Source organism: Pteropus alecto, unplaced genomic scaffold (assembly GCF_000325575.1).
Source record: "Pteropus alecto unplaced genomic scaffold, ASM32557v1 scaffold75, whole genome shotgun sequence".
In the NCBI taxonomy this organism is placed as follows: domain Eukaryota; kingdom Metazoa; phylum Chordata; class Mammalia; order Chiroptera; family Pteropodidae; genus Pteropus; species Pteropus alecto.
Window position 1 is genome coordinate 20942079 of NW_006440638.1, and position 25322 is coordinate 20967400.

Consider the following 25322-nt stretch of genomic DNA (forward strand, 5'->3'; position numbering starts at 1 on the left):
AAGCTATCCTAAGGCATCTTATTTTTAAAAAACATTTATGAATGCTGATTTATTTCCCACCCATTTCATTCTAAACAAGTTAACATCAATAAATAAATGTACTTCTTATTTAGAAGTGAGACAAGAGAAAGAATTTATTGCATGCACTGCTTATTTTAGCCCCACTCAAAATATCTAGAAGAATGTCCTAAGAACCTAGGTATATTTATTGGAGGATGAGGAGGACCAGAAAATGAGGAAATTTACAACTGCTACCATGTATAATAATAAATCAAAAAGGTGGTTGTTTCAAGTTAATATTTTCATCTTTTTCTAATTTGTGTTAAAAGTGGTAGTGAGTTTATATAAGAGACATCAAGGTAAATACAAAAAAACTACAGCTGCATTTCAAATTCTACCACTTACTGCTTTGCCCTTCATAACCTTGATTGATACAATTTATTTTACAATAAATTCTTTGAAACACTGGCCCAACACCAACATTTTAAATTTTAGTTCTTGCTACTTTATAGAACCTGTCAATCTTTTAACTAAAACTTAAAACTTCATATTATACATAGAACTGATTTTGTAGCAAAAGGTAAATAAATCTCATGCCCTGGTTTAAAATATCATAAAAACATGTTAAAGTACCTTTTAAAAGGGACACTTTAGCAAGGGATTCATTTAGGTCTTGCTCATCCATTTGTGCATCTATGGGAGAAAAAGATAATTACAAACAAAAACAATAATCAGCTCTATACTGTTATCACAATAAATAACTTAAATTTATACTGCTATTGTATTTGGATAGTTAAAATTTAAACATCTATTGTATTCAGATAGTTTAAACAATATATCCAAGATTCAAGAAAGTGACTTGATAAAGGGAAGCAATGCTCTGAAATCTACACCCACATTAATTTGCATACCTAAACTGTTTAGCAACAATAACATCTGCAGATCTGTAAACATTAGGTTAAAGCTCACCTGTAGTGTCGTCACTACTTTTCTCCTTGCTTGGACTCAGAGTATCTGATAAATCAGATTCCTTTGCTCTTGCCTGGTTTTCTAACAAGTAAAAGAATAAAAAGAAAAGAATGTCATTATAATTAAATAGCTTCTATCAATAAAACTGCTGCAGGCTATGCGTGCTTTAAATCTACTGGTACGCAAAATACTTTTAAAATTAACTGAAGTCACTGAATCTCTTACTTCTTCACCACTGCTAGTTCGAAATGGAATGATGGTTATTAAATGTAGCTCATATTAAATTATAATGTGGATCATGTCTGCTGAGCAGAGGGCTGGGACTTTTGTTCAAAGCGTCCACTGGCCAATTGGAAACAAAAATGAAGCATGCTTTGCTAAAGTATTCAGAGAACTGCAACAAATATAGCAAAATTCCCAGGATAATGTGGACATTGTATGAAGATGACGAAAGGAAATAGCTGTTATATAAAAACACTAGTTAGGTTGCCTTAGTACTATTTATTGATAAAATTCTAAAATAATCACAATTATTTGTTATAAAAGTAACATTTAAAATAATAAAATTAATAGTCTTTTACATCTAAAGAAAATATTATATCTGAACCACATTGAGAAAAACATTTTTAAAAGTCTTGAAATTATTTCCAAGTGATGTGCTACCTGATCCAATGAAGACATACTACGTCTAGTTTTCAATGAAGTGCTCTCAAAAATCCTAACTGTAAGTCCAACAATTTCATAAAGATGATTGGAAATTAATTAGGCCCGAAATTCTCATCTGTAGTAGCACATCTGTGTACAGAATGGTATGCATGAAGATAGCATTCACAGAGGTCATTTCTCTGACCATAGTCCTATATCAGCTCTCCATTCTCCACAAGACCTCAACCAAGCTTGACATCCCAGAATTTAGCCGGTCCCTGTATTAATTCCCACATGAGCTCTGTTTCAGCCAGACCAGCCTCTGTACAGGGCTGAAGCAAGTCACCTCATTATGGCCTACAATTCTTTCCTTAAGTTGAATTTCCCTGAACTCAATGACCATTCTCTCTCTACATGGCCTATTCATTCTGTGAGATACAGCTTAAAGCCTATTATCTCTAAAGAAGTATTCATATCTCCATCACGCTGCTCCTTTTTATTGCATCTTCTGTGTGTCATATACTTTTTACAATTAATCGTGTTCTATTTTATATCATGCTGTGTCTGTAGCTTATTTCCTTAGTGAGATTATAAATTCACTAAGCATATGATCATTTTTTATATTGTTACATACTTGACTGTTCTGTTTGTGGTAATATATATCAAAAATTTTAATGTGCATATCCACTTCTAGTACTTTTCCTAAGGAAAGAATAGACTACATATAGTATATATAAGGATGTTCACTACACCATTGTCCATTATGGAATGGAAAATATTCAAAATATACTCACTACTATTAGATAAAAATAGTCTGTTAAAGAACAGTATGTATAATATGACCCCATTTAGATTGAAAATAGCTATACATTTAGCTTATGAATATTTATATTATAATTTAGTCGTATATATATATATAGTTGTAGTAGAAGAATCTACAACAGAAATACTAATGGTTACTTTTGGAAATAGGGCCATGGTGGACATTTACTTTCTAACTTCATATAGTCATATATTGTTTGAAATTACAGTGAATATATATTGTTTTATAATCAACTAAGCCAAAAGATATTTTCCATTTTGAAAGTAATCAGAGACATATCTAAAACCATTACTGTCAAAATATTTAATTCAATATGCAAAAATAATTTATTATGGCTATTTCATATAAGAACACCCCTAGAATTTGTCGCTTAACTTGTGAAATGGATGATGGATTACAAAAAGCCTTTTGCTTCTTTTCTCACTGCCATTTCTAGTCAAAGGCCAACTGATGAGAGACAGGGAACTTAGATGAGAAGTAAAGTCACTGACCACAGAGGCCCATGGGAATCCAGTCAGTTCTGGTACATTCACAGTGTGCTATAAATCAGACATCTCTGAATGTTCCAGTTTTGATCACAAAGTTGGTCTCAAATAAGGCAGGCTAATACATCTAATCTATAGATAGATAAAAAAGGATCTGGGAGAACAGAAAGGAAAACAGAAAAATGAGTCTCTTCTGATTTTGATGGTTTTGGAAATTTTATGATCAAGATATTGAGGTAAACCAAGAGGAATATACTTTCTAAAGTATTTTTCTGGCTTAGAAAGAACTTTCATATTTAGAGTATTAGCCAAGAAGGTAAAATTGTCTTAAAAGTGGGGTCAAATCTTTCACTGAGATCTTACTAGAATATAAGCTCTACGAGGGTAGGGATTTTTGTGTTTTGTTAACTGCTATATCTCAATTGCACAGAACAGTGCACAGTCCATAGCAGGTGCTCCAAAAAAATGATGACTGAAGGCACAAATCCACTGTAAGTAAAAAGGCAAGCTTTTACCAAGTTACTGTACTACTTATTAATAGACATGTAGTTACTGCCATTCTTTATTCATATATAAATTTTTTAATTCATATTTTGACACATTTTTTTTCTTCTTCTTAAAGAAGTCCCTCCAACATTTCCTGTAATACTGGCTTCGTGGTGATGAACTCTTTTAGCTTTTTCTTGTCTGGGAATTCTTTATCTGTCCTTCGATTCTAAATGATAGCCTTGCTAGGAGGAGTAATCTTGATTATAGGTCCTTGCTTTATATCACTTTGAATATTCTGTGCCAAGCGCTTCTGGCTTGCAAAGTTTCTGTTGAGAAGTCAGCTGATGGTCTTATGAGAGCTCCCCTGTAGGTAACTAATTGCTTTTCTCTTGCTGCTTTTAATATTCTTTCTTTGTCTTTAACTTTTGGCATTTTAATTATGATGTGTCTTGGTGTGGGCCTCGTTGGGTTCATCTTGTTTGTGACTCTGAGCTTCCTGTAGTTGTATATCTATTTCCTTCACCAGATTAGGGAAGTTATCCATCACTATTTCTTCAAATAGGTTTTCAATTTCTTGTTCTCTCTCTCTTCTCCTTCTGGCACCCCTGTTATGTGAATGTTGTTGCACTTGAGGTTGTCCCAGAGGCCCCTTAAACTATTTTTTTGGATTCTTTTTTCCTGTTGCTGTTCTGATTGGGTGTCCTCTAGTATCCCATCCCCTAAATCATTGATTCAATCCTCCACTTCATCCAATCTGTTGATTCCCTCGAATGCACACTTTTCAGATACTGTTTCTTCATTTATGACTGGTTCCCTTTTATGTTTTTCATCTCCATTTTTATGTTTTCTCTTTGTTAAAGTTCTCACTGAGTTCATCTACTTTCCCCGTAAGTTCACTGAGCATCCTTATCACCAGTGTTTTGAACTCTGCATCTGGTAGATTGCTCGTCTCCATTTTGTTGAGTTCTTCTTCTGGAGCTTTGTTCTGTTCTTTCATATGGGACATGTTTCTTTGTCTTCCCATTTTTCTTGCCTCCCTGTGTTTGTTTCTATGTATTAAGTAGGGCTCCTAAGTCTCCTGGTCTTAATAGAGTGGCTTTATGTAGCAGGTGTTCTGTGGGGCCCAGTGGCACAGTCTTCCCTGGTCACCTGAGCAATATGCTCAAGGTGTGTCCCTTGTGTGGGTTGTGTGCCCTCCTGTTGTAGCTGAGTCTTGGCTGCTATTTGCATGTTGATGAGAGCGAATGACCCTTGAGCTGAATGGTTCTGAGGACTGGCTGGTGAGGGGCTGACCCTATGGAGCAGGATTCACTTTAGTTGGGCTCTGGTGCCTGCCCAGTTGGCCCTCTGGGTGTGTCCTCCTCTGATGCTGCCCTGGGTGGTGGTTGAAGTAGGCCACTGGGTGTGCCGGCCCAAGGGCTTCCTGGGAGGGGCCTAGCTGCAGGCCAAGTTCAATCACAGCCTGTGCACTTCTGGGACCACCTGATAAAAGTCACCAAGCAATCTACAGATGGCTGCCACCCATGCTAGGTTTATAGGTGCCTTGAGAGACCAAGCCAAAAATCAAGGCCAGCTGCCGCTAGTGCCAGGCTTGGTGTTGCTCAGCAAGAGGTATGGTGCACACTGAGGACAGAGGCTGCTTCCTTGGGTTTTGTGAGCCTTTCAGAGATTTTAGGAAAGTTGGCAGCATAAGCCAAGACAGGCAATTTGTATGGAATAAATAACTGGAGGCAGCTTGAGTGGGCCCACAAGGTGGAAGTGGGGCGGGGTCTCAGGGAATCACCCGCGTGGAGCGACCTGTATTAATCAGGTTGCTGGAGACTCAGATATGGTGGCTGCTCAACTAAGGAATAATGGATAGTTTAATCTGGGAGAAAGCCACCCCTCCAGCCCTCGATCTGAAGCCTGACAACTCAGTTCCTCCTCGTATGTCTCTGGAACTCTCTGAGCAGCTGCTCTGGCATTGGAGCTCAGAGCAAGTGAGTTCATCACTGAGTAAGTCCAGGTGCAGGCCTTTCAAGAGGAATGTCTGCGATTTCTGCAGCCCCATGTCTCACTCAGCCACAATTTCTGCTGCTTTTCACAGCCAGAAGTGCAGGGACTTCTCTTCCCAGTAGTGGAACTCTGGGCTGAGGAGCCCAGTATAGAGCTGGGACCCATTGCTCCTCCAGGAGGGATGAGGCTCTACAGCCAATATACTCCTCCTGATTCTCGACCATTACACATGGTTGTGGAACCAGGCCATTTCACATCTCCTCCCCTCCTACCAGTCTTGAGATGACCCATTATGTATGTCCTCAGTTGCAGAACTTCTGTTTATCCTGACTTCAGGCAACTCCCAGTGATGGTTTTTCTGTAGTTTTGTTATAATTTTAGTGTGGTCACAAGAGGAGGTGAGCACAGCATCCACCTTCTACACCATCTTGACTGGATTTCTGTATTATTATTCTTAAGAGTGTAGTCTATTCTTTTGCATGGATTTACTTGCTATAATTTATTTAATAAATGCGCTTATTATTGGACATTTATGTTTTTCTCTTTTTGCTTTTAAACAACACTAAAACGAATACTCTTCCATATTTGTTCAATTTGTTCCTGAAGATGAAAACCCAGAAGTAGAACTGCTGAATCAAAAAGCATGCTCTTTAAAGCCTTCAATATATATTTTATAGCCAGGTTTCAAAAGAAAATCAATAACATTGCACAAATCTTTTTCACATAATTTTGAGTAAATATATTATTATTCAGAATGCATTAAAAAGAAGCACCAAGATACTTTTCTTTAATTAAAGAAGTGCTGGGGTCTTTTTCCCTAAGGCTCTACTTCTGCTTCAAAGTGTTGGCTATTCAACCAACTAATCCGAATAGGTATTTAGGTGGTGAAGTAAAAGTTATTTTAATGTCTGTTCTCATCTCACTTTAATAAGATGAAATCAATTGCTGTATGTACTAAAAATAGTTCACTGTTCTGAAACTCAATGCCTGCTTGCCAGAACAACATTAGTGATGCATATTCTACGCATTCTTTCCCCAAATATGGCATCTGCCATGCATAAAATTCAGAATGGAAGCCACCAGATATTTGAAATAACAGAATCCTTTTAAATATTTTTAAAAGCTAAATAGATCCAATTACTTTCCTAAAACAGAATACACTAAAATTCAATATTCCAAACTTTTATCACTCATTTTTAATTCACCAAGATGATTAAGAAGCTAGCTTTTAAATTTATGCTGGTATGTTCTGATGAAAGTCCTAATAATAATAAGCATATGCCACCAAATTTATTTGCCTGATCTCCCTATGCACAAAAGTGACTTGACAATATGATGCTTTAAAATTCATTTTTCTAACAATTGTAAGAAAAGAATTAACAGAATAAACTACTTCAGGCAATTATAAGATGATTTATTATAAAATATATAAGAAGATTCTACATATTTACTTTTGTTTAAATCAAATTGAGATGCCAAAAATTAAGAAAATATTAAACATCGTAAGGAATGTTAAAGATATGATAAGCCCCAAAACGAAACTGCAAATATTTTTCACCTGTTGTTTTATAAAAGATTTACATGTGTTTGATTAAAAATTTGAGATCAAGGCTGAAAACAATGCTGGAAGTGAGAGAGATTGCAACAAATGTTTAATACACAAAGAAATCTATTCCAAGCATTTAAAAACACACACACTCATATATATATATATATACCTTTTTAAAAAGAAACTTTCCAATTAAGATATCCTTCTTAAAACAGAAAAAACTATTTTATGTTATCTAATACTATTACAGAACTGCCATTTTGTGAGCTTTAAGAAGTAAACTGTTAAAATACTATGACCTTGAAAATGTACACTAACCTTCATTATCCAAAAGTATTGTCGAAAAACAGAAAACCCATAGCAAACAAACCTTTTGAAAGCTTTGCTTCTTCTACCACTTTGGTTAGATGCCCCTCGACGATCAGCTTCTCTGCCAAAGAAAATAAACGTTACTATCCAAGCCCAAACCGAGTAGCATTCCCTGAGCGGGGAAGTGTAACACATTCCATGACCAAATTTAAAGATGATAACATTACTCCCATGACTAGGCTCAAACAAAAACTTGAACCTGGAAGGGGAACTAAGAGAATTCGAAGTATAATAGAACAATCAGATTAATGCAGAAATCTGGGGGTAGAACAATTTGCCTTTTATTTTCACTAGTTTTCACCTTATTTTAAAAGCCTAGACCTTTTTTGAAAAAAGAACTCAGAACAAACAAACAAAGCAACCCTCTTTAAATCAAGAATATTAAGTTGAAATAAAGAAATTCTGAGAAGGAATTTTATTTAAATAAAGAAGTAATGCAAATTATATTATACCAATAGTTTTCTTTTCTCTACTGATGCAATTTAACAGAGATGCCTACATGTTTCAGTAAAATGAATCATTGTAGAAGAGCTAATTATTTAAATAAACAAAAAAAGTTTGTTTTTTTTTGTTTGTTTTGTGGGAGATTCTCTGTAAATGTATAATGGAGCTTCTTTATAATTTATTTAAAGTCAGATTTTCACATTCTGTATTTCACTGAGGATAACATTTCTTTTCTGTAGATCCTCCTACTTAATGCTGTATGTCAGCTGGTCTCCTTCGATTTACACTTTTACAGTATGTAACATACCTTCTTTATTCTTTCACTTTTCACCCACTGCAACTTGGTCTACATCCACCAGTCACCCACTGAAACTGCTCCAATATCACTATAACCACCTATCTGCCAAAGCCTATGGCTCCTTTCCAAATTTTCATTTCATATAGGCTCTTTGCAGTATGTGGTACTGTTTGCCCTGCCTCCTTAAAAAAAAGAAGTCAAACTAATAGATTTAGATAATTTTAAAAAGCATTAGTTCTACAAGATGTATAATGCAAGCTGTTCTACTGCATTCCACTCTTAAAATTCACTTCCTAGAAGCAACAACCTTTAAATCTAAGCCATTTCTTCTGGCATTTCCATTTATATATCTAAATAATTTATTGCTATTTCTTTATTTTTCCATTTTAGACATTATTTACTGACAATCTCTTATAGATGACTAAGCTCTTGTATGTCCTATCATCCTCATAAGAGTTACGTTTTGTCCAGCTATAATCAGTACTTATAGTATGACTATTATTTTCATAGTGTCATATAATATGCTATGATTACATTTCTCTTTCTATATAGCCATTTAATATTTTTGGAGCATATAATGTCTTGTTTTGCTAATTTTTTACATATCTATCTTAAACACAGAGCAAATTCTTATAGAACCACAAAACTCTCAATATTGTCAAACATATCAGATAATCTATCACATTACATTTCCTTGTTCCCCCATCCTCCCAGCCTTTTAATATTCCTGCCCTAGTCTGGGCTGTATCCTGTGCAAAATCCTATGCGCCCAGATTTCAAATCTTTCTCTTCCTCCTTTATTCCCTTTTTAAGTGTAACATATCCTCTGTTAATTTCCTGAAATAGAAGGATAGAAGGTAAATGCTTTGAGACTTTGTTCCTCTGAAAATGTTAATTTTCTACCCTTACATTTGACTGATGGTTTGACTAGATACACAATTTTATAGGAAATAATTTTCCTTCAGAATTTTGAAAGCATTATTCCACTGTCTCCTAGCTTCAAACTAGGTGAGTCTAATGCTAGTCTAACTCCTGTTCCTTAGTATGCACAGTAGAGACTTCCTGTGCTCAGCAGTTCCTGGTTTGCCTGTTCCTTCTGGGCACTTGGGAAGACTGCATATTCTAACTTCCTAGCACTGAAGAAGATCCACACGACTGGTTCTAGCCAGGGCCAAAGCATTTGAGAGTAGGAACTTTCTACACTTTCTTTTCTCCCATTCTAGAAACCACGTTGAGATGGCAACAGAAGATGGCAAAGCCTCCAATAGCCTAGATATCTGAGTAACGATGTGCAGCAGAGTGTTCTACCTCACCATAAACATGTGGCATGAGTGAAAAATGTTCAATTAAGCCATTAAAATTCCAGGCTTTATTATTTTTTTGTTATAATTTAGTTTATTATGAGTAATATAAGATCCTTTGTTTCTCTCTGGCTATTTTCAGAATCTCTTTATCTCTGATGTTCTTAAATTTCATATATCTCAGTATATAGTTTTCTTTTTTTTTTAACTGAGGTCAAATTCACAAAACTTATAATCTTTTAAAGTGAATAATTCAGTGGTATTTAGTACATTCACGACGTTATGCAACCACTACCTTACATTCACAATGTTATGCAACTACTACCTCCATCTAATTCCAAAATATTTTTATCACTCCAAAAGGAAATCTCATACTCATTAAGAATTTAATTCCCATCCTCCCTCCCCAGCCCCAGCCCTCATTCATCTGCTTTCTGTCTCTATATAGTCCTATTCTGGATACTTCTTATAAATAGAATCATACAATATTTAACTTATTGTGTCTGACTTAGTGTGAGGTCTTTTAAAATATATCATGTTAAGCATTCAGTGCATTCTTTTAGTTTAGAGGCTCATAGTTTCAATTCTGAGGAATTCTCTTTGTATTCTATTTCATTAATAAATTCTCTTTCTGCTCTCCTCTTCTCCTACTCTCTCCTTTCCCAAACTCTGGAAATCTTATTATTCAGATATTAGATCTCCAAGCTTAATTCCCTAATTTTCTTAAAATTTCTCTCCTTTATTTCTTAAAACAAATAACCTTTTTGCTTTTTTGTGGAATATTTCTTCTACTTTCTCTTCTAATCCTTCTACTAATTTAATTTTTTTTAATGCCTGGTGTCATATTTTTAGTTTTCAAGAATTTTACTTTTACTTTCTTTTTAAAAATAGTGTTTTTATCTTGGTTCATCCATGAACCATCTTATCTGATGAAATTATACATTTTTTTAAAAAGTTTTCTTCTACTCCCTGTATTTTTCGATCTTCAATCATATTTTGTGTTTGCTTTTTATTTGTTTTGATCTCTGTCTTTCTCAGCAGAGAATTTCCTCGAAGTCTGGTGATCTTAGCTGTCTCTTCATATTCACGATGAGGCAGTAAAAAGTTCTATGTGCATGAGCAGGACTTGTTATTTGCTATGAGACAGGATAGTTAGTCTAGGGAGCACCGTCCCCCTCACCCCTCCCCATACAGCTCTGGAATTTCTCCCTTGCCCACTACTCAGCCTTCTCCCAGTTTTGATTTCAAACTTGAGACTCCAGCATGAGAAACAAGTCAAGGCCAGGATACAAGATAGATGGCCCTGGGCTGCCTCCTCCCCTCCAGGTGGCATGAGAAACAAGCCAAGGCCAGGAGGCAGGATGGATAGCCTTGGGACACCCCTCACTCCTGAGAAAACAAAAGCCCATTATTCAGAAAGCTCAGGGCAGATTCTTTCTTAGGGCTGCTGGTATTTTTTTCTTAAGTGTGTACTTTTGCTTTAATAAAACTTGTGCTTTCCTACTTGCTGTTTGTTGTGTCCATGAATTCTTTCTCATGGCATAAGACAAGAACCTGGTCACTGGAGCAGCTATCCAGCATCAGCTGGGCCACACACACAGTGACAGGTTGTTTGGAGACTTTCAAATGTCAGTATCAGTGTTTTCTCTTGGTCTGATCAGTTTCCCTGGAGTAGAATTCTCTCAAGCTCCTTTCTGGAGAGTGTGAAGTTGGTCACCAGCACTCTGATTCAATATACAGACTTTCATTTGATTTTCCCACTTTATTTTTCCGGTAAGATGCTCATTGCCCACCCTCAGCAATGCCTGAAGTATCCTAGTCTAGAGACTCTCCATTTCACCTCCAGAGATCAAACCTTCAGTCTTTATATGGGAGGAAAGAGACACTTGTCTGTCTGCATGGACTGGGGGAAGAAAAATGAGAGTCAGACAATTCCTTACACAAACTTTTAAACCTGCTCTCAATACCACCTTGTTCTCCTGCCCTGCCTGACAGGTAATGAGTGCTTCTGATATCTGAGCCATAGTTTTAACTTGATTTTGGGGGGCTTCCTTCACCTTTCCCCATTCACAGGCCCTTAAAATAAAAGAATAAAAACCCAAATCTCTTACCACTCAATTATCTGTTTTATATCTTCCAAAATTTTGCTGACATCTATTATCTGCTATAGTCTCCACTCCTATTCTTTTTGTCTTTTATAATCTTTTACTATGAATGGCTTCATTTACCATATTAAATCAAAAAATTACTGCCTCTCTTTTAAAACTCTTTTCCTTTGACTTCTAGGATACCACTCATTCCTACTTCTTTTATGTGCTTGCTCATTCCTTCCTTTTCATGCTTCATTGGCCTTCCTTTCTTCTGTTTGTGATCTAAATACTTGTTAGTCTTCAAGATCTCTGTCAACAACAAAAATTCTTTTTTAATGGTATTAACAACCTGCTACATTTGAATAATTTCTAAATGTGGATGCCTAGTCTAGATTTCTCTCTTAGGTCCCAGAACACTATTGTCTAACTACTTCCTAAACATCTTCATCCAGAAATCTCACAGGAATTTAATCTCACTATGTGTAAAATGGAATTTATCTTCTCTTCCTTTTTCCTGTAGATGGATTTGGTATTGCTCTCCTCTTCTCTTTCAGAGCTTTTAATCCATATCTCTGTTAAGCTATTGCAACTATTTATGTCTACCTTTTCCAAAATACTATGAACTCTTTAAGGAATTATATAGTCATTCCTTCAAATATTTACTATGCATCATGTATAGTACTAGGTACTTCTCAAAGATTATCAAGAGTGATAATCTAGGAATTTAGAGTTTTAATGAAAGCAGGGAGGTATCTTATTAATAATTTAATTCCTAACAATTCCGACAAAAATACAGGTTCCACAAATGTTTGTTACATGAATATAGCAGATAAAAAAATAATATAAACACAGATTTTGAAAGCCATTCCAAACTTCCTCTAGTATGTTGAATATCTAAATATTTTATTTTAAAAATGATAAACATACATAAATAGTAATTTATTGCTTAAAACTCTGTCACCCTTAGAACAAAATCTGAAGTCCCTACCATGACCTACATGGTCTATATGATATAACCCAGGGGTGAGCCAACTACAGCCTCACAGGGCCAAATCTAGCCTGCTGCCTGTTCGGTAAGGTTTTATAGGAACACAGCCAGGTCTATTCATTTACAGATTGACCATGGCTGCTTCCACTACAATGGCACAGTTTGGTAGTTGCAACAGAGATCTTATAGCTTGCAAAGCTTAAAATATTTACGATCTGGTCCTTTATTATTTTTTAAAGGCATTTTTATTATTCTAAAACTCCAATTTCAGATCCACTTTGGGTTTTCAAACAATTTCTATCTCACACACCCTTTCCCCAGATACATGTACAACTCATACAGCTTTGCTGCATCTCTGATCAAATCCCACACACTACCATTTTCGTTCTCTACTGACTTATATTCTTTTACTTTTCTTCAATGGACTTATCACTACTTGACATATTTTTAGTTTATTAGTTTTTGTCTCTTCAAGAAAATGTAAATTCCATGAAGGCAAAGCTTTGTCTTGTTCATTTCTATACCCATAACAGCTAAAATTACACCTGGTATATACATAGTAGATACTTAATACATAGTTGGTGAATGAATGAATGAATTGAGCATCTATTTTTAAAGAGTCCAAAGTTGAAAAAACTATTTGAATGTTCTCATTCTAAAACTAACAAATACATATAAAAAGTTTTGAATAGTACTAGTACATGAGTGCTAAATAATAATCAACTGCTGCTATTATCAATATTGAAATTATTTCAGGTTATTTTATCAAATCTTGTGAATCATTAGTGGCCTGGGATTAAAGAAGAAAAAAATATTGTTTTTAAAAAAGTTCCTAACCACTGGTTCTCAAACTTGGAGTGGGGACTTCAATTCTTTAGGAGTACTAAAGTCAGAGACCCCTCAGAGACTCAAAAGAGAACTTCCCTGTAATGATAACTGCAGGTTTTAAAAGAGCTATTTGCCTTGGCACAACTGAAAGATAAAGTAGAGGATTTTCTTTCTTTTTGAAAATTCTCTTTTTGAAGGATACTCTAGAGAAACGATTATTCATTTTCCCCTATTTTAAAACCATATTGTGAAAAACAACAACACATAAAAGAGGCATGAAACACAAAAGCACAGGTTAATAAAATTTTTTAAAGCAAATGTCTGCAGACTACACCCCAAATTAAGAAACAGAACCTAACCACCACCCCCAGAGCCTCCACATTCCCCTTTCCAATCCTGACTTTTATGGTATTTAATTTCTTGCATTTCTTTATAGTCACACTACCCAAATATGCATGGCTAAATAATACAATATAATTTTAGTGGTTCTGAACTTTATATAAATTGAATACTGCGGTATGTATTCTGTTATATCAGGCTTCTTTCATCCAATATACCTCAATGTATTTATCCATTTGACTACTGAAGGTCTTTCAGGTTGTTTTGAACTACTGTGAATAATGAAGATGTGAACATTCTTAAATTTGTACCTATACATATGTCGTAAACATTTCTGTAGGGAACCTACCAAGGAGTAGAACTGATGGGTATAATAAGTCTGACATTTGAGAATCATCACCTAAACACTTAGTTTAGTCAGAAAACATATGGTAGAGTTGCAAAGATGATCAAATCTTGTCAAAGTCTGAATAGAACAGAACCAAATTTATTTCTTGGCTTATAAAAATAAATTATGTACTAAATATACTACTATACACACAAAATAAAAATTAAAAAAACACAAACAATGTATTCAAAAGAAGCTCAACAGGAGCACAGGGATGCCTAGACTGGATTCAGTTCTTAAAGCTTAAAGAGCCACTTTCCTCACTTAACAGCTACAACCAATTGAAAGCAGAAGATAAACAGTATTGACTATCAGTTACTGATATCGGTTGCCTAGGGATCTTAAATAAATTGACAGAAGAGTAGACAAAAATAAAAGAAATATATACTCTGATGTTGTACTGCCAACGTGGAAAATATTTCTAAATCTTGAAGTTAGGTTTCATTCAAAAAATAATGTTATGACTAGGGCATCAAAATAATGTGCTTGAGACCAACTTTTTAAAATGTCACGCATACTGGTAATTAAAAAGTTAATTTCTAGAGTGTCAGAAACATATTACTTTAATAGGAACAATAAAGCTATATCAATCAACTTTCACTATCTTGTGACTGGGAATGCAAAGGAGGAAAAGAAGTTACTTCAATAAGAAAGCTCCCACTAAAATCCTCTCCCCACTGCCTCCCACCCCAAGTAAGTTTTCTACCTATCACTAATGTGTGTGCCAGGCATTACTTAGAGGGCTCAGTAAATACCATCTCATTTACTTTTCATAATAATCCTATGAACTAGGTACTATCATCCCACTTTATAAATGAGGAAATTGAAGTTTAAAGAGGTCATACTGCCCAGATACATAACTACTAGTGAGGGAGCAAATCAAAATTCACATCAAGATTCCTCTGATCCTATTCTAAACATCAGAAATGAAAATAAGCTAAAGTCATCTAAAGAGTTATTAAAGAGAAATGGCAAAGAAACTGAGATTAGAATTAACATCAACATACGATCAAAGTAAAAATTAACAATCAGCATTCAACATCAAGCCAACAATTTCCCTTTAGAGAGTAGCAGTTCGAAGTAAAAATAGAGCTTTAGAACCTCACGGGGGAGGTCCTGTGAGGTTGCTAATTTTAATAATACAGAGTTTCACAAGGTTATTAATTTCTGCAACAAAATAAAATTAGCAAAAGCAATTCCTGCTATCATAGTCTGCATTTTCATAAAAACAGTTCCAGAAGCTATTTGTCCTAAAACCTAAGAATAAGGAAGAACAAAAGAGGAAAAATATTTGGAATTCAAGGGCAGATTAAAAACTAAATGACTTGACCAATTTCAAGAATATGAAAACAGATCTTTAAAAAAAATCTACATACTAAATCACTACTGGCATGAATTTTAAGACTATCTTCTGTGCTGTTATATATTGGGAGGAAATCTGGTAGAAAGCTGGAAAGCTAGCTGACTAGAGAAATGACTGGTTCATAGAAACAACAAACAAAAACTCTCCAATATATTCTAGATTGGACAACTACTCTAAGAACAAAGAAACAGAAAATTAGCAACACCTAATTTAAACTTAAGAATTTTCCTTTAATGGGGACAGGGCATAAACTACTATGAGCCGGGAGGGAACCACACCAAGTGTTTCTATTCTTTGTCATAAACTGCTTTGGCTTAGAGAAATGAAAGTTTAAAAAATGAAAAAAATTTAAGACTGTTTCAAGTTGAATATGTAATCAGAATAATTCAGAGATTGTTCAAAGAGGCTGATCTCATAAGTGATGAACAGTAAACAGTCACAAGAACAACACTGATTTAATGTATTACTCCAAATAAGGCAATTTCTGTGTGAGAGCAAAGCCTTAGAAGAGAAAGAGAAAGAAGGAGGGAATGAGAGGAGTGACTATAGTTTCAAAATGGGGGTAGGAGGCAAGGAAAGAATTTTTTTTTAAATTGGGAAAAAACCAATAAGACATGAAATATCAAGAAAATTAGACTCTTGCCTAATAATAATAAAAACCGGCTCTCTGTATTCCAACCGAGTTTGTGGCGACGTGGCTAAATACATCAAGAAGGTCGTAATCATTGGTAAATACAAGACCCATTATGGCACCTCCCTCAGGAAAATAGTGAAGAGAATAGAAATCAGCCAGCATGTCAAATACACTTGCTCCTGTGGCAAAACCAAGATGAAGAGACAAGCTGTGGGGATCTGTCACTGTAGTTCCTGCATGAAAATGGTAGCTGGTGGTGCCTGGACCTACACCACCATTTCTGCCCTAACAGTAAAGTCTGCCATCAGAAGACTGAAGGAATTCAAAGACTGGTAGAAGCTCCACAATTTGAAACACTGCTAGCCTATAATAAATGAGTTAATTTGTGTAAAAATAAATAAATAAATAAATAAATAAAAACCATTAAGTCTCCTAGTAAGCATGGATTAAGAATATAAAGACATGAGGTTTATTTCAGGGCACTTGTTAATGCCATCTTCAAAAGGGAGATGCCCTTGGAGTAGGGCACAGTTTATCTCTACAAAGTATATCTCAGAGGAAAATTTCTCTGGCACCCAGCAATGATGCCTCTGCCCTCTCCCAGGCAGATGACAGCAAGAGAAATCAAAGGGGCAAGCAGCAATCCAGAGAAGGCTGTCTTTCACTCTATGCCCATGAAGTGATGGCAGGGATCTAAGTCCTTAGATTCACATTTTACACTTTATCTTTTCACTCAGCATACAAGTTAACCAAGTGACAAAAGTTCAAGAAATATGTATGAAACAGATTTAGAGATGCACGATTTAACTGAGAAAGCATTTTCAGCAGACAAAAGTCTCAACATATTCATTAAGTTTTGTGGTAAACTGGAAGTAACTAAAATTTGCAGAGAACATCAAATGTAGAGTCCTCCTTAAACCAAACTTCATTCCTGAAACGCTGAAGAAGGAAATATTGCTCGAGCTTTATATCAAGTTTTACTAAAGTTAGTGGTTAATTTTAGATTTTATATGGTGTATTTTTATACAGAAAATTTAGTTCACAATTCTGGAATTATGCAAAAAGTTATATTTAAATCCGTTCAAAATCTAATCTCTTTGCCTGGGATTAAGTTTTCTTCCTAAAAAGAATTAAAAGAAACACAGTGTATTTTACCATAAAAGGAAAACAAATTGAAATGTGTTCCAACTCATTTAATTTCCTCAAATCACCTTAAAACTGAGAGAGTCAACAACCAAATTGTCTCTTATGGATTCACACACATAAACTGCAAAAACAAACAAACAAACAAAAAAAACACCTCAATAAATTAAAAATATAGAAGTGAATCGTTTGCTTTCTAATTTTTAAAATAAAGGTGAATTTATTCTATATGAGTACAGTAAATAATGAAAGCTAGCTATTTAATATTTGCTTTTTAAGAGACTGGAAACAAGAATATGAAGTCTCACTGCTCACAAATATGCACTTCATGTTCAAGATCATAAATCAGTTCAAGATGCCTATATATGAAAATAATGGTAAAAAAGTTTGTATGTGCTTGACAAAAAATAATCCAAGTGTTTCAAAAGCTCATTTGTGTAAGATTTTTGCTAAAATTGCCTTGCTTGCCATAATACTTATTAAACATAACAGTTTCTATAATGGCAACCTGTTATAAAATAATGAAAATTTCCCTTCTGATAACAAATTCAACCAAAGATAACCCTTACTATGCCAACTCTATCCAAATTTAAAAGCCAAACATATTTGAAAAAATGAGATAAAACTAGTATCTTCATTAAGCAACTTGATACTGAAACTCAGAAACCAAACAGATTCAGATAATGGGCTTCATTCCTAGCTAAATTTATAGTCTCAACTTTCACTGTTTGCACTTAGGGACCAAATGGATTCAGATGTCTAGAAATATCTGCCTTTTTTTTTTTTTTCTGCTCCTTGGTTCATTTTTTGTTCACAAGTACAGGATTTTATACTCACTCCTCTCCTCACCCATGTACTGCATTTAGCATTTTCCAACGTCATTACATAGTTCTCGTAAACATTTCACTGGCTAATTTCCCTATTGAGAGGATTGTTGTAATTTACATATAAATTCTGACTGTTTATTTGGTCCATTTTCTCCCAGTAACTGTGACTCGATAAAGGCCTCCAAATATCATTTTCTTTACTTAAACATTCTGTGTTACAACTACAGCTAAATATTTTACATATTTTATAATATTTTAAATGATTCCAGAACTGTTAGTAAAACATTCTTTTGATAGTTCTCTGTTCTTACTTCCTTAGGCTCAAAATATAAATCCCAAAAGTTCAAAATAAAGATAACATTAAAAAATGGTTACATATAAAATTTCCAGTCAAGATGGCAGAGTAGGTAAATGCTGTGTTTGCTTCCTCTCATGACACCAAAATTACAACTACAGAACAACCATCATTGAAAATTGCCTGAAGTTTAGATGAATAGAATTTCTACAACTAAGGATATACAGAAGGGGCCACCTTGAGACTGATAAAACACATCTATATTGCTGGTTGGGTATAATGCAAAGAAGAGACAAAGATGATATGTAAGCATATTCCTTTTTTGGTCATAATATCACTCCTCGGCTTGTCAAAAAAATCACCTGTTCCTGTCACAGCTTATTCCAGATCTATCTAAACTATAAAATAGTTTCCAAGGTGCTTAAAGCAAATAGATAAAGGAGGACTCCACTTGTCACCCTGTCTACATTGCAAAATCATTCCCTTGCTATTCTTAGAAAGCTGTACCTTCTCATACACGACAAGTGACAATTCTGACATATAGCTGGCTGAAGAAAGTGTAAATATGTGCAATAAATAAAAATATAGCTCAAACAAGTGGTCGCATGCAACAAAACTAAGTATAAAGTCCTAAAGATTTATACTTTCGATTATATATTCTGCTTTTAATTGGTTTCAGTGGGTACCAATTTCTTCTAAAAGTGAAATAATAAAAAGATAACAAAAAGTAATAAAAAGATAACAAAAGATAACAAAAAGATGCACATATTTTTGCTTCATAAATTTTTTTTCCAAAAAATTTTAAAAGTTAAAGAAATGTTATATTTGTTAAATAATTTGCCTCAAAGTAATATTAAACTTATATATGCAACATTATAGTGTCTAAAATGGACAAAAACAGAAGCTTTCTAAATTATTATGTGAAATCCCTTTAAAAGCATCTCTAAGGAGTATATTTAATCTGCTGAGTTTGTGTCTGCTCTAATTGCCAGGTAAGACCCTTACAAACCCCAAATGCTCCTGAGATGGGGTAAGGGGCACACTGCACATGTGTACACACTCACTAAATGAATTTGTGAGCATAAAAATATGGAAAAACACTCATTTCAAAAGAGAGCGCTAATGGGAAGAGAAAAATGCCTGACAAAGTATGTGTCTGATAGAAAAAAGTACAAATATCATCAAAGAACTATACAACACATAGTGACCTTTAATTGTGACTAACAAGATCAAGAATATCTCAACCTCATGACTAACAAATTTAAGCAGCCACGTGATTTTCAAGTAAGAAAAAATCACGATACTTTTGTTCAGAATTCAGCAGAGGTCTACCTCAAAAGCAAGTCTATCTAGCTTTAAAATATTATTAAAGATATCCTTGTATAAGTTCCTTAGGGTAGGCAGTTGATGTCAGACTATAGGACAATCTGTTGCTACTCCTTTCTCTAGAAACACCTGCTACCATAATGGCCATCTTCATAACTGAGTGTCCAAACTAAGTCACTGTTTTTATGGCTTCACTTAATCATTTAAGAAATTTATTTAAGAATCTCAAAATCCAAATCTGTGACAGAATTAGAGTTTAATTAAAACAGGTTAATGTAAAAATAAACAAACAAACAAACAAACAAATAAATGATAAAAAATAAAACTAAATTAAATTAAAACAGGTTAACAGTATTACTCTCTTAAGTAGCCACACAGAAAGTATAGGTTCTTGACATTCTATTTTATATCCTGCTCAATAACGATTTTTAATTAACGAGCTTCAAACTTCCTCTTTTTCTGTGGGCAATATGAAGTGTTCACCTCCATCTGTGAAGGAGACTACAACAGAAATATTTTTCTCAAAAGAGAGAAACATAAACAGTATGAAAAAGTTCACTACTATCTGAAGATGGTTCTTTGTACACTGCTACAATAAAAAACACACTGAGATCTTAATTTTTTCTGTTATTTTTCAATTTTAGCCCCTAACTTCATTAAAATCAATGTGAAAAATACTCTGTACTCACTCTGGCATTCTATGAATTGATGAAAAAAAGTGCAGTCCCCGCCACTCTTTGAAAACAAGTGCTCTAATAAAGAAAGAAACACCTTTAAGGATATAGTCTGTTGCTGTTTTTGAAAACCAACAGCAAAGGTAGAAAAACTGAAACGTTTTAACATGGATAACTCTGAATTAGATTAATAAAAGTTTAATATATTTTAACACTAACAGAAGACATATTTTGGAGTTAAAAGACTGAAAATTGTAATTCAATAATCATTAATTTATACTCTGAATGGTTAGCTTTTAAAGGTGTAGTTTCTATCCAAAGAGCTCGAGAAAACCTAGCAATGTATTGCTTTAAAAAGTTTCTCCCATTTTAAAATACACCTTTCTCCATGAGAGCTTAAATAACTTAAATACTTTCAAATTTTTACATTTGTTCTTACTGAATCCTTAAAATTTTAAGAAACTGATGCAATATTTTAATTCTTACACTTTCATTTCACAGGTAGTCTTCTCCTTTTTGTCACACTTAATCTGTACTTCATATACATTTAAAATATTACATTGTTTATCTCTGCCTAAATGATTAAACTTGATGCCTGCACATTTTAAAATAAGAGCTTAGTAAGTAGTTTTGCTCAGGTCAAACAGAATTTGTTTTTGTTTTTGTTTTTGTTTTTTAGGTGCATAAGATCAGACTCTAACACAGTAGTAGAATAGAAGTTTCAGCTTTTTTTTTATAATCTTTGACTTAAAGAGTTAACTTCTAAATCTGGATAACATCCTTCAATTATATATTTGTAGCTTTCAAAACTGCCAAACAGACTTTGGAAGTTCAAATGTTAAAAATATACTCTAACATGATAACTATCTGGAAGGTGTGAAAGCACTTAAATCTGTCAAAGAGGACAGTGAGTTAGCACCACTTAAACCATTAAAGTCTATTTTCTCTTCTCTATCTCAACCCAGTTCATCTCGCTTCATCTCAACTATGCTTAAGAGGCAAGCATCTCTTACTCTGATCACTCATCAACCTCTCTTGACATCCTTACTGACAGCCCTCCTCTTTACCTTCATTCTCAAATCTATCATTATCCTTTATCTAGTTACATGTGTGCAGCCTATAGTCATCATCAGTATAAGACAAAAACATGGGAGAAGTTGCTAAAAATCATGTTTTAGAAACCAATGCATTACATACTTAGAATAGACACAATATAGCCCCAAAAAGAAAAGAAAAAAGAGTAACTGCAACAAAAACTTGAAATTTAACAAAAAAAATCCAATAAATAGTGGTTGCCAACTGGAGCCAAAAAATCCAAATAGGAGCCCTCAGTTGAATAGTAATTACCAAGATAAAAAGTTGTTTTACATAAATCCTAACTAAGCTATAATATTTTCAGAACTCAAACTATACAAACAGCACTGTAAAATATGAAAACTCATTTAAAACCAAATTTTAACCTAACTAAAAGACTTTATAAAACTTATTTGAAACCTAACTAACATCACAGGACTTTAGATGACATTTATTAATACAGGGCATCCCACCATCACTCACCAAGCCAAAAATCACCCTTCTGTCTACTCTGATTTTAACATCTAGACTTTACATTAAAATATTTACTTCACTAGTTTAGATAAAATACAAGATTAAGTATATATGTATATGACTTCCACAAAGGCATCTCCTAAGACACATAAGAAAAAACGTCTTTCAGATAAGACATATAAAGGATTTAGATCATGACACTTTTAATACTCCATTACTTAAATTCTGGCTCTTGGGAACTCGCTTGCCAAAACTATAAAAGATGTCACTGATATTCCAAAAGGAATCAGATACTTATGCGGGGGGTGTAGTGGGGGCTAGAATAATGTGTCTAAGATACTTAATAGGCTCGTAGGAATGTAAAGAAAAAGATGGATCCATAAACATAATAGAGAACTATGATACTTAAAATGTGTTTTATTTATACATATGAGTTTCCTATGGATTTTGATTGTCTATAACTGTATTGTCCAGTACAATAGTCATTAGCCACATGTAGCTATTGAGCTCTTTAAAGAATGTGAAATACTTCATTTATAATCATTTAATACTGACTACATGTTAAAATAGTATTTTGGATATAGTGGATCAATTTTATTATTAATCCTGTTAAAAAATGGGCGGAGGACCTGAACAGATACTTTTCTCAAGAAGACATCCAAATGGCCAACAGACATATGAAAAGATGCTTAACTTCGGTAGCAATTAGGGAAATGCAAATAAAAATCACAATGAGATACCTCACATTTGTTAGAATAGCTATCATCAACAGGACAAATAATAACAAGTGTTAAAGAGGTTGTGGGGGAAAAGGGATGACCTTCACACACTGCTGGTGGGAATGCAAACTGATACAACCACTATAGAAAACAGTATGGAGGTGCCTCAAAAAACTAAGAATAGAATTACAATATGACCCAGCAATCCCTCTTCTAGGTATTTACCTAAAATAACTTGAAAACATTTATCCTCAAAGATATATGCACCCCGATGTTCATAGCAGCATTGTCCACAGTGGCCAAAACATGGAAACAACCAAAATGTCCATTGACAGATGACTGGATAAAGAAGATGTGGTACATATATACAATGGAATATTACTCAGCCGTAAGAAAAGATGAAATACTGCCATTTGTGACAACATGGATGGATCTTGAGATTACCATGCTAAGCAAAATAAGTGAGACAAAAAGTTGAGAATCATATGATTTCACTCATATGTGGGATATAAAACGGAAAGCAACAAACAAACATGACAACAGAGACTCATGGACATGAACAGTGGATTAGAGGGAAGTAGGGGAGGTAGAGGTAGACAGGGGTAAAAGGGGACAAGTATTTAACTTTGGAAGGAAATTAATGGAAGGAAATTTAACTTTGATGAACACACAATGTAATACACAGTTGATATATTATTGAATTGTACATTTGAAATCTATTTGATTTTATTAACTAATGTCACCCCAATAACTGTAAAAAATTAACTGTATTATTTAAAATAATTACTAGAATTTTACCTGTTTCTTTTTATATTTTTAATGTAATGACAAAAAAATTTTTTTAATTATGTATGTGGCTCTCATAATATTTCTATTAGGCAGCATTTTTCTATATCCTCTAAGATATATTCAAATTATGCTTATTAGACAAGATTTAAAATTTACAGTATAAACTTGTGCTTATAGCAGCATGTTAGATATAAGTAATTTCAAAAATGCGGTTTACTGGAGAAGTTTTAATCTTAATATCTCCAGATATTTTTGAAATTTTTGAAATATTTTTGAAATATTCTCTTATAATTATACTTGGTTCTCTTTCTACTATTTAAAGAGTAATTTTAGTTAAACTCATATCTGGTAGCCTATTATGGCTATAGATTTTGGTAATATTAAAATACTTAATAATTGGTTTATTATTATATCTCAAATAACAAATGATTCAGAATAGATCCATCATATTCCAAAATCCACTCTAAGCCTGATGTAATGAAGCTTCTGTGCATATCCAGATATTTACTCAGTTTCTTTAAAGATATTCTTTTTTTAAATTAAATTGATTGAGGTGACATTGGTTAATAAAATTATATAGGTTTCAAGTGTACAATTCCATAATATATCATCTGTATGTTGCATTGTGTTTACCACCCAAAGTCAAATCTCCTATTAGTCACTTTCACACTATTCAATTTATCACCACTAAAAAAATAAACACACCAGCAAGGTAAAAATAATTATAGTAAGGAATACCTTAAAGTATTCAAAATATCTTATTTAGTCTTAAATCAAGGAATTGTCTACAGCTATTCTCATATACATCTATTGAAATTGGGAAAAAAATATTTTAAGCAGTAATTTGACAATTCTAACTAGTATAAAGATGGTTCAGTATATATAAAAGAATTCTCTTAACTAAAGGAAAAAATGTTCCCAGCTTGAGTTAACACTAATATTAACAAATGTATGCTTAAGTTAAAAGGGTGAAGGATTTGAATAAAAAGTATTCATGCAGAGGAAAAAAAAAGACAATAACAACAGAAAACATAAATTAAGGATGACAAGCTTTTAGAAGATTAGCATTGTCATTTTACATACGTTTGCTAAATATACTTAATAAACAGAAATTAGTAATACTGGTACAATGAATATAAACTACACCTTTAAAAATTCTCAAGTTGAAACTCAGTCAAACTGTAATTTTAAAATGTCAATGTATTTTATAAAACATACAGAATAGTCAAATAACAATGATTAATGAAACTTTTTAAAAATTTAGTTTCAAAGTTTACTATATATTCAATATTAGGTCTTGACCTTGCAGCTTACATATAGATGATTACGTGAGCCTATTTTGCCAGTACTTAATTCAAAAAAACTGACCAAAGAAAAACAAAACAAAAAGTTCCACATAACTTTATCAAAGTTTGGTTGCTGCCCCAAAACTATAAAGATATCACCTGATACATGAAAAAAAAATTTAATAAGAAGTTCTGAGTATCAACCTTGATATCTTCCATTAACTTCTGTATAAAAACTGAGATGAAAGGCATACAAATTTGCAAACACAGAAAACAGTTTCATTCATTCTATACTCCAAGCATCTAATGCAGAATCTGGCACATAGTTGGTGTTCAATTAATGTGGGATGGATGGGGAAGGGAAGAGTATGTAAGGATCATCATGACTGAAGTAATTTAGAAGTCATTGGGTAAAAAGTACACCATGTAGTAGTAGGAAAATTAATAGTGTCTATAGATTTTTGGCAAGAGATAATCTAAGCTATCTAGAAAGAAGTGTCATATTACCAAGAACAATAATGGATTTTTCAGATGGCAGAAATGACTGACCCTGTTTTCTCTGATCTATGAGACAGAAGGATAAAGAAAGCAGTTTCTATGACATACATGTTCAAGGGCTTAATGGACTGTTAAGTATGCGCATGGCTGAGGCATAAATATTAAAAACGGGGGCTAATTATCCACAGGAAGCAGTACTTATGGAAGAAGATTATAGTAT

At 33.7% G+C, this 25322-nt stretch overlaps 2 protein-coding genes across 13 annotated transcripts in view; one reads left to right on the top strand and one right to left on the bottom strand.

The window, feature by feature from the left end:
- The window catches only part of SLMAP (sarcolemma associated protein), a 123030-nt gene that overhangs the window by 26937 nt on the left and 70771 nt on the right, over positions 1-25322 (bottom strand). For 6 of the 12 annotated variants that reach the window (XM_025050658.1, XM_015593750.2, XM_025050657.1 and 3 more), the window contains 4 exons: positions 20278-20340; positions 7326-7385; positions 970-1050; positions 634-693 (listed from right to left, as the gene is read on the bottom strand). In XM_025050658.1, the coding sequence (XP_024906426.1) occupies positions 634-693; positions 970-1050; positions 7326-7385; positions 20278-20340 (264 nt within the window). The remainder of the gene's footprint in view (positions 1-633; positions 694-969; positions 1051-7325; positions 7386-20277; positions 20341-25322) is intronic. The other 6 variants (XM_006917512.3, XM_006917510.3, XM_015593755.2 and 3 more) reach the window with 1 other exon arrangement.
- Positions 15956-18243, top strand: LOC102897116 (60S ribosomal protein L37a-like; the record flags this gene model as incomplete). The annotated part of the gene is made up of 1 exon (XM_025050849.1): positions 15956-18243. A coding segment is annotated over one exon (378 nt), but the record flags the coding sequence as incomplete, so codon positions are not given.